We start from the raw sequence: 18,528 nt of genomic DNA on the forward strand, positions 1-18,528 counted from the left end.
AGAATCCCTCTCCTATCGTGCTGATGCCCCAAAAGTTTAACCAACTCCGCCTCAGGGCAGCTCTGCAAGCTTTGTTGTCTATCAGCCCCAGGCTGTCGTGACTCAGGGATCCCACTCTGGAGGGTGGGGTTTGGGTTCACAGGGCCAGACAGTGCTCCCTCGATCCAGCCATCTCTCTTCAGGGGCAACGTCTGTTTAACCATCGCCCCTTCCCTCCCTTCTACTAGACACAGAATCGCCTCAAACTCAACTTTACATCCTTATCACCTTGAAGCGAGTCTGGCGCACTGCTTGTTAAGTGAATCGTCCAGCACCGTCTAGCCTTGCGTGTCGCCCATGCCTTACAATTTCCTTTTGTGGTCCTAGTTGTGGCTGTCCCACGAGCTCTTAGTTCCTGCCGCCTGGCCTTGGAAATCCCTTTACCCTTAGGCTGCAGAGCCCTTTGTTTTGTAACAGAGAAGAATCTAGAGAAAAAGTTTCTCTGGGAAAGGCAAGGGTTTCCTTTCTCAGATGACTGCTCTTGGATATAATTTTCTGAGAGGTCTCAGATATAAATTTCTGAGGTTGTGACGTGAGGGAAACTGGGCTTTGGGGACACAGAAGTTTAAAAAGAGCACCAGAAAAGCGAATGACGGGAAAGATCTAAGTGATCTTGTGGTCTAAGTGGTGGGAAAGATCTAAGCAGACTGCAGGGCCCACCTCAAGGATGTGGTGACCAGCCTGGAATTTGTTACCAAAGGGCATGAAAAACCACACAAAGGCAAAATGATCATCTCAGTCTTAAGCAGACTGCATTGATTTGATTGGAGAAAGATCTGGGCACCCGCCAAGTCCCCACTTCTGACGCTCTGTAGCTCCAGACGTCTCCCATGGCCTTCGAGAGGCTGGAGACCACAGCCTTTCCCCAGAGCTCCTTTTATTTGGTTCTCTGGGTAAAGTGACAGCAAGCCTGGCTCCAGAAACAGGTTGAGAGGCCGACTTTTTTTTTTTTTTAACTCAAAAAGATTTATTCTAAATGTTAAAAGTTGACATAATTTGTTACAAAAGGCAGCAAAGGACTTTTGATATTTTCCCCCCAGAAAACTTCAGTTTAGGCAAAAACAATGTGAACTTCGCTCAGGATGAGGTTGTAAAAACCCGCTCTGGGCAGGGTATGCCATCATGTTGGCAGCCCCAGGGCACCATCGACAGATGAGGATGTGAGGCACCAGGGCGGATGCCTCAGCTCAGCCGTGATGGACAGGTTCCCCCATCGCTGGCCCCTGCTCAGTTATTTTCCTTTTGCAAACACAGTGGAGCTAGCTTCACAGAGGCAGTTAGCCAGCCCAAGAGAGAAGTCTCAGTTTTGTCTGGAAGGATCTGACGTGGTGTCTCTGCCGATCCTGTTCAGCAGCTCTGAGCTCTTTTTTTGTGCTGTCCACACGCGGTCATGGAGCTCAGCGGCTCACCTTCCAACGCGAAACTTCTAGATTACCTGCCCTGCCCTCCACAGAGTTCCCTCTTCGTATTTACTCCCTTGCTTTCTTTCCCCACCTCGGGAGGCCGACTTCTGATGCTGAGAAGACAAGGATGCCTTTGGGCGGCGTGGTCTTCACCAGGCCCTCACTGGAGACCCCTGGGAATGGCGACTCTCAGTGTGGACTCCCCAGGTGAGAGAAGCTTCTCTGTGCACTTGGCCAGGCCTCTTCCCCTCAAGGCACTTAACGGATTAATTAGTTCCTCGGCAAACTGGTGTGGGGATTAATTAGTTAATCCCCAGGGGCTCCCAGCCAATCCTCCATTTCTGTTTATTTTTTATTTACCTTCCCTCGAGGTTGCCCTTTGAGGATGGTCCTCAGGGCATTTTTACAGGGACGGGAGGGAAAGCAGGGCCTCCTGGTGATTCTCAGTTCACGTAACTGCGGGACCCCTGCGCACACATACACGATTTGCAAAGGCATTGCTGGGAATTCTGGTACCCCCGCCCCTCTTGTTCGTAATAAGATCTCTGCACATGGACAGAGTAGCTGCTGGGGGCCTGGAGGGACAGGCAGCTAGAGGGGCCAAAGGGCCAGCGAGCCAGCCAGTTGGTGCCCAAAGAGACCCGAGGCACTCAGGAGGGCTCCCGGGCCGGTGCTCCCCAGCACCCTCTTCACCAGGCAGCTCAGTGTTCTGCCTCTGCCGTTTTGGACCAGTTCGGGTTTATTTTTACCTCCTTCCACTGGCCCAGGGAAGGGAGGGTAGTGGGGTTCCACTTTGCCTCCCAACTCACAGAGGGGATCTGGGTCGGCACAACTTCTAGCCAAGTGGTTCTCAAAGTGGGGTCCCGGGGCCAGCCACAGCAGCATGTCCTGGAATCTTGTTAGAAAAGCACATTCTCACCCAGACCTGCTGATTCAGAAGCTGGGGGCGTGGGCCGAGCCATCTGTGATTTAGCAAGCCCTCCTGGTGATTCTGGTGCTTGCTAAAGTTTAAGAAGCCCCGCTCCACATCCCTTGAAGACAGGGGGCTGTAACTTACTCATCAGTAAGTCTCAGAACCCAGCGGAGTGTCTGGCGTGTCGCCACGGACAATAGATGTTTATTGAATGACTCGGTGAGCCCGTTGTCAGGGACTATAGCAGCGTTAACAACACTTGAATGTGCAGGCCCTCTCTACTGTCAAGAGCTCTGTTTCATAGCTACTGACTTGTTTATGTTTACGCTCTGCTGGAGGCAGTGCAGCCTAGAGGTCAAGTGTTGGTTTGAGAATCAGATTACCTGAGCATGAAGGTTACTGCCACCGCTTACAGGCTGTGTGACCTTGGGCACCTAACACTACCTCTCTGAGCTTTATTTCCTTATTTATAAATTGGGGTTATGTTATTTGCCTAAGAGTTACAGAAGAGTAATTAAATGATAACTGAATTATCTGGAAAATATTAAGCATATATATAATTATATATAATTAAAGGTAGATACTCCTGAATGTAATGACCTTCAGAGGGAGGGGGAGGGGGATTTGCACCGGATAGTCTTGACTCTGCAGTGGTGCTCAGCCCCATCAGAAGGCCTCGCTCTCTTGGCCCCTTACCTCTGGCCTGGGAATGAACCCTCCCTACCTTCACTCCAGAGGCTCAGCGTTCCTAGCAAACTGGGCCTATTCATTTCCCTTTTAGCACTAGGCCCTCAATTTTGGGAGAAACCTGCCCAGAGGGTCCAGCTCCCCTTACCCCTTGTCAGGCTCACCCTAATGTTTGTGGGACACAGAGGATAAATACTGATAGAGGTCCCTGGCTTAGACCTGTACCTCTTTTTTCCCCAGTCCCTGGTTCCATCCTTCCATGGGAAGCTTGTGTGTATGGTTTCCAGTATGCAGACCGCCACCCTACTTTTCAGGCCCAGGGGTACTCAGGCCAGCAGCTCAGTGTACCCTCAAGAGGACAGACCTGGTGCAGAGGCCTGGGCAGGCCCCAGAATGCATTTAGGCAGGGAGTTCAGGGCATTGGGCAGCCAGAGTGTGGTCTACAAGAGGGGTGTGGGCAGGCCTGTCCCTTTGGCCGCAGACTTCTCACCCCTTGTGAAGGTGTGGCCGGTGGAGGAACAGAGGAGGGTCTTCTAAAGCACAGGGCCGGGGGCAGGTGGTGCTGTTTGTCCGGCCTCAGGGCGGCACTGGGTGTGGTCAATGGCTGTGGTCAGAGAGTCCTGTGACCACCATCCTTCTATAAGGACAACGCTACTGACTGTGCATCAAAGCACCATTGCTGCAAGTGATGATTCTAGTCCTGGAATCAATTTTCTTGGGCTGGGCCCTGGGCACATCGTAACTAAGCGTAAGACAACCAGGCAGGTCTAGAGGACAAAATGAAGTCCTCTGGAACCAAACCTGAACTCCCGGACTCATTAGCACTGTGGGTCAGCTGTAGACCTAGGACAGGCCAAGGGTTAGGGTCCCTCCCATTTGCAAAAAGCTGCAGCCAACCCCGACCCCGATCCTGCAGAGGGGGCTATGACAGCGGGAAGACTGTGGGATTTAGAGCCGGGAGACCGGGTCTGTCCTTCGCCCACTGCGTGACCTTGGGCAAGTCACCTTACAATTTGATGCCCACCAGGTGGGACCCTCAGAGGATTACTGAGCAGATTGAACGAGACATATTGTGAAACGGCCTTGTAAGCGTCTCCGCTCTGGACAAACAGTAGCTGTGGTTATTAATATTTTAGAGGAAAAAGCGCAGCACGGCATCAAGATCCCTGCCGAAAGGATCTCTGGGAGAAAGCAGGCGTGCACAGTGAAAGAGAGGGTGGAAGAGTACCAGCCCTTAAGAAAAAAATCGGGACAGAGCAAGCAATTCAGGCCCGTCTATGGGATTTATACCGTGGACCCTGGGCCTTGTCTCTCCCTTGTGTGACAAACCCTGCCGACAGGACTCTGTCTACCATCCACACAAGGAAAGTCTTCTCCTGACTTTCTGCTGCTCCAGGTTGGGAACGCTAGGAATATTTTGACAGAGTTCACGCATCAGGAAAAGGCAGCAATGCCTCATCACAGCCCACGAGCACAAACGCAGTTACAGCCAATACAAATCAGCTCCAGGGAGGGAGGGGAAGTTTGGCGCTGAGAACCGTGGTGTAGGTGAATAAATGAATGAATGAATGAGTGAGTGAGTGAGGGAAAAAGTGAAGTGAACCAGCATATAAAGAGGAACTATAGGCTATACTTCATTCTTCGGGGTTCTGTTTCAGAAGTCTCCTCTTTTCTAGAAAGCTTATCGACTTGCGCTATTGTTTAATGCAGTTAAGAGCTAATTATTTTTATGCTGGCTGACCAGAATCAGTTTTAATCTCTTGCTTTTTAACCAGATTTATAATCTTAATTGCCAGTGCTGAATGCCCCATTATTTAAATAGCCCCGTAGCCTGCATTGCTATTCCCTGTGACTGATTTCTGACCTTTCTCTGAAGGGTAAGCACGACGCTGGATTCAGACTTCCTACATCCTCATCTTGATAAACTGGCCTTCATCTTGTACCAAACTGGAGATATGATGATAAACTATCTTACACGGTTATATGATCAAAAGGCTGAGTATTTACCACTTAAGAGTCCAGTCAGACAAGCTTGGTGTACAAGCACACACCAGTCTGTTTGATACAAGGTAGCTTTGATTTTGCTTTGTTTCCTTATTTTTGGTCCACAGGATACCAAACCGCTGGATTAATGGATTTCTTTCCCGTGGACGAGTGGATCTAATATTTGATGTTTTACCTATTTCTGAGGATCTCCAATGTCAGCAGTTACCTGTTTTCACAAACCACCCCTCACTGTCCTGGTGATGAGTGAGGCAGCCACGCTGGCCCCTAGGCAAGGGGACAGCATCCCCTGGCTCCCATCCTGCTGGAGCTTACAAGACATTGGGAGTGTGGGGTGTAGATCGAAGGATACAGCCAGTCAAGAAACGCCTCTATAGAGAGGAAAAGGGGGCATGGCCTGCTTTGCCGAAAGTAAGGAGGAATTCGGGCTGGACCAGGAGGGAGGTGGGTGTGAGGCCCTTGGGGGCTAGGCTTCAGCAGAAATCCTCATCCTTGCTCTGATCAGATGCTGCTGAAGAACTGAGTTTATGTTTTCTCCCTGGGGACAGTGGTTCTCGACCCTCTCTGTACCTCTGAATCCTTTGTAAAGTGTCGAAAACCACGATGGTCAGGCCCCACCCCCATATTTGGCTCTAGGGATCTGTGGCAGAGACCCAGGCAATAGAGTTTTTAAAAAGCTTCCCCGGGTGATTCTAACGCATGAGTTGGTGTTGAGACCTTGTCCCGGGCTTGCTAGCTGCAACTTCTGCTATACCACACCGTCTTTCCCTCTTTAGCTACTTAAAGAGCCCTCAGCACACCCAGAATGGGACAGAGGCTGTGGATTTGACTCCTCGAATACAGTTTTCAGTTTTTTAAAAAATTAATTTTGTTGTGCTAGGTCTTAGCTGCCGCAGGCGGGCTCCTTAGTTGCGGCATGAGAACTCTTAGTCGCGGCATGCATGTGGGATCTAGTTCCCTGGCCAGGGATCAAACCCCAGGCCCCCTGCACTGGGAGCGCGGAATCTTAACCACTGCGCCATCAGGGAAGCCCCCAGCCGTCAGTTTTTAATGTTTGATTGAGAGGGTGCACACACAGGGCCCCTCGTGGGATGAAATGTCCCCACTGTGTACATCTTAAACTTCTTTCCTTTACGCAGACGTTCCAGAGGGACTCAAGAAGCTCTTAGAGGCCGCTTGTCCAAGCCTCTCCTTTACAGATAAGGAAACCGAGGTCCTGGGAGGTGAAGATACTTGCATAAATGTCATTCTGCTTGTTAGGGGACAAGAAACCAGCCCTGCTGCCAGGTCTCGCAGGAAAATGTGGCCAGTGGGTCGGATTGGCTTGGAGTTGAATCTTGCCATTTACCAGCTGTGTGACCTTGGGAAGTCCCATTCCCTCTCTGAGCCACTCTTCTTATCTATGAAGGGGAGATGATATCTACCTACCTTCCAGGGTGGCTGTGAGGATTAAGTGAGAAAGTGCGGCTAAGCGACACATCCAGATCCGATGACTTTCTTCCCTTCCCAGCTTCCCCCCAGGACCTTCAATCCACGGCTCTTTCAAGGGCGTGAGTAAAAGGAGCAACTGAACTAGGGCAGCAAAGGGAGGAGCGGGAAGGGACAGCCCCTAATGGGCCTCTGATGGCCTCCCTGTGCTGCCACCAGAAACAGCTGCTCAGAAGCAGGAGGTTTCAGTGTCTGGGATCCGGCCAGGCAGCCCTGAGAGCTCCTGATCTGAAGAAGGCGGGCAAAGAAAGCTTCACAGAATCCGATCTGTTTGTTAGAGGCAACTTGCAAATTCAGTTCTAATGGAGCTTTCAATGCACTATGTTTAAAGAAACTCTACTGATAGATTTTCTTCTATCTTCATCTTTGTTCAAAGTGAACGATGCCCTTAATACAGCAGACAAACACCAGGTGTAACTAAATCGTATAGCTCAGCAGGGAGCATGACATTATTTTTCAATGACTAACCTAGACTGACAATTCTGTTAATAGGATTAGGGTTCATTGTGGAACTGTTTTCTCTTATTAATTTGGCTTGACTTACATATACATTTTGAATTGGCTAGAAAGAGGGGCACCTTTGTTTTCAGACAAAAATCTTGTGGCTTTATTTAAAATGTATTACTGCCTCTATTGGCAAAAAAATATGACATCTTAATTATTATATAAAGTAATTCTGTATTTTATACAAAATCATAATGTCGAATCCAGTCTTGTTCTTTTCATGAAAATTGATTTGAATGTAACTCTTATGGCTGATAGATTCCTTCTGCTGTTTTTGATACTTTGTTCTTTGGGTGTGTTTCTGTTTTCCTTTTTTCCCTATGACATCGATCATTCAGCAAACCTTTTGTGTGTGTGTGTGTGTGTGTGTGTGTGTGTCTATGTGTTTGTGTGTAGTATGTGCATATGTATGTGTGCGTGGTGTGTGTGTGTGCGTGCATGTGTGTGTGTGTGTGTAGTATGTGCATATGTATGTGTGCGTGGTGTGTGTGTGTGCGTGCGTGTGTGTGTGTGTGTGCAGCTTCTGCATGTCAGACACCATGCAGGGCCCTGATGACAGAGACAAAACCTCAGCTCCTTTGTTAAGAAGCACACAGTCCAGCAGGTGAGAGTATTCAGGCTGGAAAGGTGGCATAAGAGACTTGCACTCAGGTATTACGCGAGCATGGAGGAGGGGGAGGGGAGGGAGGTCATGGAAGTTTCTGGAAGAAGTGGCACTAGACCAACGTCTTACAGGAAGGAAAGAGGTCACAGGGAGCAGGGTGTAGGGGACGCGAAGCAGGAGAGTAGTACAGTCCAGGCAAGGGGTAGCAAGAAGTGAGGCTGGAAAGTTAGGAGCCACATCATGGTGTACAGGCCAAGGGGGCTGGACTTTATTCTGAAAAGTCATGGTAAACCTTCGTTGTTTTTTTTTTTTTTTTAATAAAAACAGGGGAGGAGGGGACTTCCCTGGTGGCACAGTGGTTAAGAATCCACCTGCCAATGCAGGGGATACGGGTTCGAGCCCTGGTCTGGGAAGATCCCACATGCCGCGGAGCAACTAAGCCTGTGCACCACAGCTACTGAGCCTGCGCTCTAGAGCCCGTGAGCCACAACTGCTGAGCCCGCGTGCCACAACTACTGAAGCCTGCGTGCCTAGAGCCTGTGCTCTGCAACAAGAGAAGCCACCGCAATGAGAAGCCCGCGCACCACAATGAAGAGTAGCCCCAATCGCTGTAACTAGAGAAAGCCCGCGCGCAGCAACGAAGGCCCAACGCAGCCAAAAATAAATAAATAAATAAAATAAAAAATAAATTAATTAAAAAATATATATATATATATATAAAACGGGAGGAACAGAATCAGTTTGCATTTTGGAAACCTCACTCTGCAGTTCTGAGGGAAGCAAGAGAAAGTCAACGATCTCCTTGACGTATTGTAGTAAAATTGCTGAGAAGTGACGAGCCCTGCACTTGGGGATGAGCTGAGAATGACTTATGAGGTGAAATGACGGTGACCTGGTGCTTTGTTGTATGTGGGGCTGGAGGAGGAGGGACGAGGCAAGGGTGACTCCAGGGGGAGTGCTGGGGGGGAGCCCTCGGTGGAGGTGGAGCCTGCAGGAGGCGCAGGGCTGGGGGAGGATCGGTGTCTGTCCTGGATCCGAGCTAAGAGGTGCCCGAGCAGAGGTGGACGCAGCGGTGAAATTTAGGGAGAAGGTCTAGGAAGGCGGGATAGATTGGAGTCATCAACACACACCTAAGTGGCAGCTGAAAGCAATAGAAGACGCAGCCATTCAGGGAGAATGTGATGGCTTGAGTGGGACAAAGGGCAATGGAGGAAACACTCTGGGATATTCAGAAATTTGGGGGCAGTCAGGGGAAGGGTAACCCTTGAAAGAGACAGAGAAGGAACAGTTTCAGGAGAAAGAGAATGAGAAGGATCGTATCCAGAAGCTGAGGAGAGAAAGGGCTCCAAGGAGGAAGCAATGAGCTAAAGGAGGCAAAGAAATTTCTGCCCCAGGAAGAGCTGCTCCAGGAGGAGGTCCCCAAAGGAAAGAGAGGAACCGTCTACCGCGTTGAGACCGACCGCCGAGCGTCGGCAGGAGGCAGCCTTCGGCAGAGCAGTGGGAACAAGTAATTTAGGAAGATGCCCAGAAAGCCACGTTCAAAGTGCTGTTTGCTTTAGTTGGGAGAGACTTGACCTCTTTTATAAAGGAGAGGCCCATAGGGAGGAAACGCTGAAGACACAGGACAGACGATCATTAGTGGAATGAGACCCAAATCTAACATGAGCATCATGGGTTACTTTAGGCAGTTGAAGTCCCCTGATTACCTGGAATTTGAAAACCAGAGGAAACCAACATAAGGGTGGACGTGAACGTCCTCATGACGGATATACTTTCCCACAAACACGTCTGATTACTGTGATTTGATGCTTGCATTTATTTGACTCCTTATGTGATGAGTGAAAAGTGGCCATCAAAAGACAAGGGTACGACCAACGGGGGTGACCTTGACGGTGAACGATAAACCCGGAGAGGAGGCCTGTGCTGTTTGCCGGACACCAGGGCTACACTCCTCCTTTCAGAGGCCACATTTCCTTTGCCCCGTCGGCAATCGACTGAAACTCTTTTTCACAGGAAACACCAGCCAAATAATTTCTTTAGAAAATACAGTTCTAATTCCAAAATGTGACACAGTTATCCTCATTAGACCTGACGGCTCCTGGGAAGACATCTTCCTCAAATCCGCTCTCCGTTGGGCCTGGGTGAGGGGACGGGCCCAGAATCCGCTCCTGCCGGTTATGTAACCGCTGCGAGTGACCGTGAGGAACTGTGAATGAGGCCCCCAGGCGTCCCCCCTCGTTAGCTGGAGGACCTGGTGAATGTGTCCAACCGCCTGTGGGCTGTTAATAGTATTAGTTCGGCTGTTTACCCAACACGAATTTTATAAGACGGCACCAGGGCTGAGGATTCTGCAAACCACGAGGGGAGGGAAGGTTGTTATCAGGAGCCCAATAAGGTCCTGGTGAGCCTTGCTTTCCGCCCAGCACCATTTTCTTTGTTAGACGGTTGTGTTCAGTTCTCAAGTCTGCCATCCTGGGTGGAGACACACGGTTTGGAGCGGGTGGGGGAAGAATGGAGCATGAAGAAGTACTGGGAAAAGACCAAAGAGGCTCAGGGGAACTTTGAGTCCTTGGGCAAGTCCCTTGATCTGCATGAGTTTCATGATGATGCATTGAGTGTACACCCATGATATGTGCTTTTCTGTATATCAAAAATGTTTAATAAAAAGAGAAATGCAGGGCTTCCCTGGTGGTGTAGTGGTTGAGAGTCCGCCTGCCGATGCAGGGGACACGGGTTCGTGCCCCGGTCCGGGAGGATCCCACATGCCGCGGAGCGGCTGGGCCCGTGAGCCATGGCCGCTGAGCCTGCGCGTCCGGAGCCTGTGCTCCGCAACGGGAGAGGCCACAACAGTGAGAGGCCCGCGTACAGCAAAAAAAAAAAAAAAAGAGAGAAATGCAGCTCAGACCCTGGGACCAAGCAGCCAAAGCGGCGCGGCAGTGTAGGAATCCACACCTGCCCTGGGAAGAGTTTAGAGAGGCCAGAAGAAGGGGCGGAGTGTGTGCTTCTCCCATATGCCCGCCTATCCTGAGGTCATGGTCGTTGCTAATGACGATACCATGTCTGTCCTACTCATGTCTTTTGATGACCTTTTTAAAAAAAATAAAATAAAATTAATTAATTTTTTTTGGCTGTGTTGGGTCTTTGTTGCTGCACGCGGGCTTTCTCTAGTTGTGGCGAGCGGGGGCTACTCTTTGTTGCGGTGCGCGGGCTTCTCATTGTGGTGGCTTCTCTTGTTGCGGAGCACGGGCTCTAGGCGCTCGGGCTTCAGTAGTTGTGGCTCACGGGCTCAGTAGTTGTGGCTCGTGGGCTCTAGAGAGCAGTCTCAGTAGTTGCGACACATGGGCTTAGTTGCTCTGCGGCACGGGGGATCCTCCTGGGCCAGGGCTCGAACCCGTGTCCCCTGCACTTGCAGGCGGATTCTTAACCACTGCGCCACCAGCGAAGTCCCTTTTTGTTTTCTTTAAACAGTCACCATGTTATACATTACATCCCCAGGACTTATTTACCTTCGAACCGGAAGCTTGTATTTTTGATCCTCTTCACCCAGTTTTTTCCACGCCCCCCCCCCCCCCCCCCCCCCCCCTCCTGCCCACCACGACCCTGTCCTCTGTATCTATGAGCTTGGACTTTTTAGGTTCTCCGTATAAGTGAGATCTCCTTGGATCTTTCTCTGTCCGACTTATTTCACTTAGCATCATGTCACCAAGGTCCATGTGTGTTGTCACAAATGGCAGGATTTCCTTCTGTTTCATGGCTGGATAACAATTCATTGTCTATATGTACCATGATGACCACCTTTTAATCGTGGTAATCAGATGAATAATCCGATAAGTGCAGTAATCAAGATGGCAAGCCCCATGAAGGGGACACAAGGAATGACCTGGGAATCTGTTTCCCCACCTCCTCGCTGGCCCAGGCCACCCTCAGCCCTGTCCAGGCTGCCATAAGGGTCTAGTACTGACCAGCCAGCCCCTCATCCCTTTCCCTCCAATTCACTGTACACATTGCCATGGCCTTGGCCTTTACCAATCACAGTGATGCCCATGGGCACTGCCTGGCCTTCCTGGGCCTCTTTGCTCCTTATTGGAACAACTAGGAGATGAAAACCTACCACTTATATTCCCATCATGCTTTTCAGAAGGCTTTCTAAAGGTTCCACTATGAAGGGTTCCTCTGAATAATTAAAGAAAGACCTAAGAGTTACAGCCAGTTCCATACCAGCCAGCAGCATGGGCCCCTCTAGAGAAGCTGGCTTGATACAAATATTAGAACCAAAGCATGACATTCTGGGCCTGGGAAATGACTATCCCCCATGGTCGTCATTTCCCCAAAGTCATCTCCTCTCAAGGCTGAATATTCCAATTCCTTCAATGCTTCCTCAATTACAGTCAGCCGTTTTAAAATCTCTCACCATCCTGGCTGCTGCGGAGACAGCTACAACGCTTGGTTTTCTAGCTGTTTCCCAGCGTGCCAGGGGAGGATCCCGCTGCTCACACACTGCCCTCCCAGGCTGTACCCGCCACTGTCCCTCAAGTGTGCTGCCACCTCCTGCTTCGTGACAGGTGCTCATAGCAGAGCCCAACAGGCCTTTCCAGGCTCGCTAGTGCAGCGACCGCTTTAGAACAAAATGCACAATCTGGTCCTTAATATCAAAAGAATGGGCTTAACAAAAAAAGTCATGTCCAGAAATTTATTTCTGTTCCTCAGCACCACCACGGCCCTTGCTACAACACACAGTCCCCGGAGAAGAACTGAGAACATCTGAGGGGTGGTTCTTCTGGGGCAGCCCGGGTGCATTTCCCTGTGGCTGCGTCTGGTGACACCAGGGAGCTGGAAGGACCCAGATTCCTGTCCCTGTGCGGGCAGCGGCTCCTACCACGAGTACCACACCAAAGCCAGAATCTGGCTTGGACAGGAGTGACCTGTCTGCACAGACAGGAGGCAGCCACCCTTGGGCTGATCTTGGCCTGGGAAAAGTGTCTGTCCCTCCTTGCCCCTTTCCAGCCATGGGTGCTGTTGAAGGCCCCCTGTACCCTGTGCCTCAGAGGGGTGGGAGGAGAGCATGTAACTTGTGACAGCCACTCAAGGCAAAGGAAGTGGGGCAGGTCTGCACTCCAAGCCCAAGGCCTGCTTTGAGGTTGGGGTGTCGGCCACATCTGGTGAGAACTGGACAAGGCAGAATATGATCCAGGTGACGTTTTATGGCATTCTTCCTATTAATTACCATTGTTATGAATAGTACACATTGGATTAGATAGAATATCCATGTGCTTACAAAAAAGCAGGCAGTTGTACTGTTGGGGTTTTTCACACCATAAGCAAAGTCTCGCAACATTATGTGTAGCATCCATTTTTACGAAATCCAGCCATGTTATAAAGCGCCCTAGGGAGGCCTCCACCAGAAAGTAAACTCTGCGGTGAAGGATGACACGTGGAATGCTTTCAAGTCACACTATCACTGTTTACTTGAATTGTGTTGGAACTGCGTCAGCAACTCCCAGGTCTCCGGTCAAGCCATCAGCTGACACAGGGGCAGGAAAAGTGATGCACCTGGTCCTCCGGGGGACGGATTCTGCGACACTTTGCTGAAATAGTGAGCAGTGCCGGTTTCCCCCAAAGTCTCAGGATAATTTTAAACCACATGGAACTCCAAACCACTCTAAAACTTTTGGGGCACCTCAAATATTAAGAGTAGAAATAGCAGAGACCTTGGGGCCAGAAGGAGCTATATCCAAATCCCTTTGTGTGTTAAGATGCTCCTTTGTGTGGTTGAGAGGCCCAAGTTCCAATCCTGGTTCTGTCACTCCACAGCTGTGGGGTTTTGCGAAGTCCCTTAGCCACAGCACCCCTACCCCCTCCCCCATTGCCTGCAGTTTCCTCAGGTCTAAAGTGAGGCTGCGGCATTAGATTCTTAGATGAACTCAAAGGTCTCCTTCAGGGTCTATGAAAACATCAGGTGGGCTCTCATGCATTGTGCATTTCAAACAGCTGTAGAAAAATGGGTACATGGGCAGCAGTAACCCATGCAACAAAAGACACTGGGCTCCATCGTTAACAATGTATAGATTTCTTTGGGGTCCCCCTCCTCTAGCTGGCTTTAGGGAACAGTAGCCTATGCAGATAGAGTCACTATCGCTCCAGGGAGGATATGAATCTGTACGTTACGTGGCTATAATTCTCCCCTCTTCCCATAGTTTCTGTTGGAAAGGCTCTTGTTTCAAAGGACAGCTTGGCTCAGAGATTTGGGAATTATTTTCTCTGAAGAGCATCAAACTCATTTTACAAAGCCCAAAGGTGTCCACCCCTGAGAACTGAGGTGAGCAGGACCGTGGACTCACCAACAAAGTTCAGATGCTTGTGGTTCAGGGACCTCCAATTCTTGCCTTGTTTACAAACATCAGTGTGCCCACCCCAGGCCTCCAAGACCCCTGGTTGTTATTATCAAGAAATAAAACTTTTGTGCATAGAGATAATAACAGCAATTAGAGTGATCACCCATGGAGCTCTTTCCACTCATCAGGCACTCGCCTCGTCAGGCACACCTTATTATCTCAGACAAAGACCTCAGGAAGTAGGTATCACTGCCCCCATTTTATAGATGAGGAAATGGAGGCTCAGATATGTTAAAAAACCATCTGAGATTGCAGATGTCAGAGCCAGAACTGAAAGCCAGTTCTCCTTATATCTTCACCAAACAACAGAACAGTCGTCAAAAATATATCCTCAACAACAACAGATATATATGTATTCTTAAAAAGCCCCACCTTTGGGACTTCCCTGGTGGCGCAATGGTTAAGAATCCGCCTTTCAATGCAGGGGACACGGGTTCCAGCCCTGGTCTGGCAAGATCCCACATGCCGCGGAGCAACTAAGCCCATGCGCCACAACTACTGAGCCTGCGCTCTAGAGCCCACGAGCCACAACTGAAGCCCGCGCGCCTACAGGCTGGGCTCCGCAACAAGAGAAGCCACCGCAATGAGAAGCCCATGCACCTCAAGGAAGCAGAGCTCCTGCTCGCCGCAACTAGAGAAAGCCCACGTGCAGCAACGAAGACCCAACGCAGCCAAAAGTAAATAAAATTTAAAAAACACAAAAAAGCCCCACCTTTCTGGAAGAGACACAGCCAGTTGATGGTGTGTGGGGGTGTGTGCGCAAGCACGCAAGTGCACTTTATTTCTGCTTCCTTCCAAACGAGATGTGTGGTGCTTTCATCGGATGCACCGGAGGCGGGAGGCGGGAAGCGGGAGGCGGGAGGCGGGAGGCGGGAGGGCGGGGCTTCAGTTGAGTGGCGTGAATCTGCTGCCACATTGCTAAACACAGCCCAACCATCCCAGGGAGCTTCAGAAAATTCAGGCAACAGGAGCGGAGGGACCGTGTTAGAAGTGCTCCACACTCCCAAAATGCAGTCCCGGTGGGAAAAAGTACTAACCTGGAATAAGGTGGGCAAAAAGCAAGGCACTCTTTTCGAAATTCATTGGTTGCAAATGAACATGAGTTTAAATTTTATTGTGAGTTTTCCCCCCTCAGTGAGCACGTCCGTCTTAGGATCAATGTCTCCCGGGCGCGGGGCTCTATACCTCTTCAGTGGCTTCAGCAGTGACCTTGCTTGGGCAATGGACTCGCTCCCTTTGTTTACAGCTTGCAGCTTCTGAAGTCAGTTTTCCCAGGGATCTGCAGGGGACCCACTGAAGCAACTGGTTTAGCTGCACTTTCCAAACCGCCCAGCCCGCTGGCTCTCATCCCTGCGAGAAGACCATGTGCTTTGGAAGGATCTCTTTGGCTTCTCCAGGTGGAAGATGTTCTCTCAGGGAGGGTGCCCCTCTGGAAGGGGGAGTTGGACAGCCAACCCAGAAGGTGGAGGTGGAGTCATTTAGAGGAGCTGGGCGATCCCCAGGTAGGGGAAATGAGAAGCGAGTCGGGAAGAGGGAACTAGGCCCTTGGTCACCCCTGGATACAAGCCCTGGAGCAGTGCATCCGAGCCCTGTGCCAGGTCATGTCAACATATCCTGTTCCCACCTCCCAGGCAGCAAAGTCAAAACAGTTGTGCAGTAGAGGGCACTGCAAGCAGTGTTTTTTGTTTAAATTTAATTAATTAATTAATTTATGGCTGCGTTGGATCTTCGTTGCTATGCACGGGCTTTCTCTAGTTGCGGTGCGCGGGTTTCTCATTGCGGTGGCTTCTCTTGTTGCAGAGCACAGGCTCTAGGCACATGGGCTTCCAGTAGCTGTGGCACGTGGGCTCAGTAGTTGTGGCTCACGGGCTCTAGAGCGCAGGCTCAGTAGTTGTGGTGCACGGGCTTAGTTGCTCCGCGTAATGTGGGATCTTCCCGGACCAGGGCTTGAACCTGTGTCCCCTGAATTGGCAGGCGGATTCTTAACCACTGCGCCACCAGGGAAGTCCTTGCAAGCAGTTTTTAGTTTACGAGTCAGACCCATGACTTTTGGAGACCAGCTACTTGACCAAAGCCCACAGGAGTTTGTCCTCTCAGCCAGGATGGATAAGATGGTGCTCGGTGACGACCATCACCACCACATCATCTCCAAAAGGAAGGAAGAGATTGTTCCTCTGACGTGGAGGAAGAATGTCATAGAAGTTAAGACCCTGGGCTCTGTTTTGCCTGGCAGCATGGCCCTTGGCCGGAGGGTAGTTACTCTCTTTCTTCCTCTGTTTCCTCTAAGAAACCTACCTTACAAGACTGTCCTGAGGATTAAATGAATTGATATGTGCCAAGCACTTAGAACAGTGCCTGGCACTTAGGAAGGCGCTCAAGAAATGTCAGCTGTGATGATTATCCCCATTGTGCATTTATATATAGATGTTCTATAGTCTTTAGATAAATTTACATAAACAGGTATTACTCCATTTTGTTGAGAGGAAATGCAAGTTCAGAGGTTAAAAGACTGGAATCTAGTTTTTATGAACAAGTTCAATGCTATTTTCACTATATCAGATACCTCAATTACAATTAAGGCATATAAATATATTTATGTATTATATATATGTACATCTATGTGTGTGTATATATATATACCCATGAGTGTGACCCTTTCCTGATAATCAAACACTTTCCATTTCTTATTACTTAAAAAATGACTGGATGTTTACCGTGTTGAGTGTCTCACCTTTGGGAGTCTGTACTTTTCTCTGAGGTGAACTCTGAGGCACGCCCTCTCTGCCTTTTTTTGTGTAAAGGCAGCATCTCTTTCCATCCTAAAAGTAAAAGAATAGAATAAAGGATCAAAGGACGAAGAGAGCTAAGGCCATTCCAGCCCCTGTTCAGGGGAGCCAGACACTGGGACACACCTTCTTAGTTCCCACTGCCGGCAGACAAATGGGAAATAGGGGAGTTTTTCCTACATCCCCAAATTTCTGCCTCTCTGTCATTCCACTATCATAACTCAGTACAGACCCTAAATCCCAAAGACAGCTCAGTTCTGGGAATCTCTTTCTGATGCACCCCGGGAGAGGGGCAGGGTGATTACTCCTGATGTAGACCCGACCTCACTATGTTTCTCTAAGTACAACCTGAGACCACAAGCGTCAGAATCACCCGGAGCGCTCATTAAGAATGCAGCTTCTGGACGTGTACACACTAACAAACGTAAGGTAGATAGTTAGTGGGAAGCAGTCGCATGGCACAGGGATATTGGCTCGGTGCTTTGTGACAGCCTGGAGGGGTGGGATAGGGAGGGTGGGAGGGAGGGAGACGCAAGAAGGAAGACATATGGGAACATATGTATATGTATAACTGATTCACTTTGTTATAAAGCAGAAACTAACACACCATTGTAAAGCAATTATACCCCAATAAAGATGTTAAAAAAAAAAAAGAGTAGGCAAAAATCAGACCTGGGTTATTCTAGATCAGGGGTCAGCAAACGTTTTCTGTAAAGGGCCGAAGAGTAAATATTGTAGATTTTTTGTGGGCCCTGTGTCTCTGTTTTAAATATTCAATTGTGCCCTTGTAGCACAAAAGCAGCCATAAGATGACATGTAAAGGAATGCGTATGACAGTGTTCCGATAAAACTTTATTTACAAAACTGGAAAAAAAAAAGAATGCAGCTTCCCAGTCTGACTGCATTGTGGAGAGAAGCTACATTTTAAAAATCATTTTGTTTCTTATTGTATTTATTAGGGGTTAACACATTTAGTTCTTCTGAAATGCTAGGTGTAGGAGCTGATGACAAAGGATGTTGAGTGTTATTCTTGGGACATAAGTTTTACTTATTTTTTAAATTAAAAAAATTGAAATATAGTTGCTGTACAATATTGTGTTACAGGTGTACAATATCGTGATTCACAATTTTTATTTTTTTGGCCATACCATGTGGCATGTGGAATCTTAGTTCCCTGACAAGGGATTGAACCCGTGCCCCCTGCAGTGGAAGCACAGAGTCCCAACCACTGGACTGCCAGGGAGTTTCCCCCTCCCCCTTTTTTCACACAATTTTTAAAGGTTATACTCCATTTATAATTATTATAACATATTGGCCATGTTCCCTGTGTTATGTTACAATATGTCCTTGTAGCTTATTTTATACATAATAGTTTGTACCTGGGACCTAAGTTTTAAATTCTACAGAACACTTATTTTTATGGAAAAAAATGTTTGGAGCAAACCCCTAGCATCTCCTTCTACTTCCTTTCCTGATGCCCTTTATTAAACGCTTATGTGAACTTTCCATGTATCTATTTAAGGTCTGGGTCCGTCTCCACCCATGCTGCCTTGATTCTGCAACATTCCCAAAGTGGAAGACATTTTTGAGTTTTTAATTTTTTTTGGCCACATCATGCGGCATGCGGGACCTTAGTTGCCTGACCAGGGATCGAACCCACGCCCCCTGCAGTGGAAGTGTGGAGTCTTAATCACTGGACCACCAGGGA

The 18,528-nt window shown here is 49.1% G+C and overlaps 1 protein-coding gene and 1 long non-coding RNA gene across 4 annotated transcripts in view; one reads left to right on the top strand and one right to left on the bottom strand.

Moving 5' to 3' along the window:
• Positions 1-5,974, top strand: part of LOC113626799 (uncharacterized) — a 32,058-nt gene extending 26,084 nt beyond the window's left edge. Inside the window, exons 2-3 of one of the 2 annotated variants that reach the window (XR_003435279.1) lie at positions 1,542-1,649; positions 4,919-5,974. This is a non-coding gene — a long non-coding RNA (uncharacterized LOC113626799). The remainder of the gene's footprint in view (positions 1-1,541; positions 1,650-4,918) is intronic. The other variant, XR_003435278.1, reaches the window with a different exon arrangement.
• The window catches only part of CPLX4 (complexin 4), a 29,461-nt gene that overhangs the window by 4,528 nt on the left and 6,405 nt on the right, over positions 1-18,528 (bottom strand). Inside the window, exon 2 of one of the 2 annotated variants that reach the window (XM_027118664.1) lies at positions 16,766-16,853. In XM_027118664.1, the coding sequence (XP_026974465.1) occupies positions 16,766-16,853 (88 nt within the window). Of the gene's footprint in view, positions 1-15,974; positions 16,854-18,528 lie in introns of those variants that run through there. The other variant, XR_003435277.1, reaches the window with a different exon arrangement.

Source organism: Aethalodelphis obliquidens, unplaced genomic scaffold (genome assembly GCF_003676395.1).
Source record: "Aethalodelphis obliquidens isolate GAN/ISIS:26980383/991018 unplaced genomic scaffold, ASM367639v1 scaffold19, whole genome shotgun sequence".
NCBI classification, from domain to species: domain Eukaryota; kingdom Metazoa; phylum Chordata; class Mammalia; order Artiodactyla; family Delphinidae; genus Aethalodelphis; species Aethalodelphis obliquidens.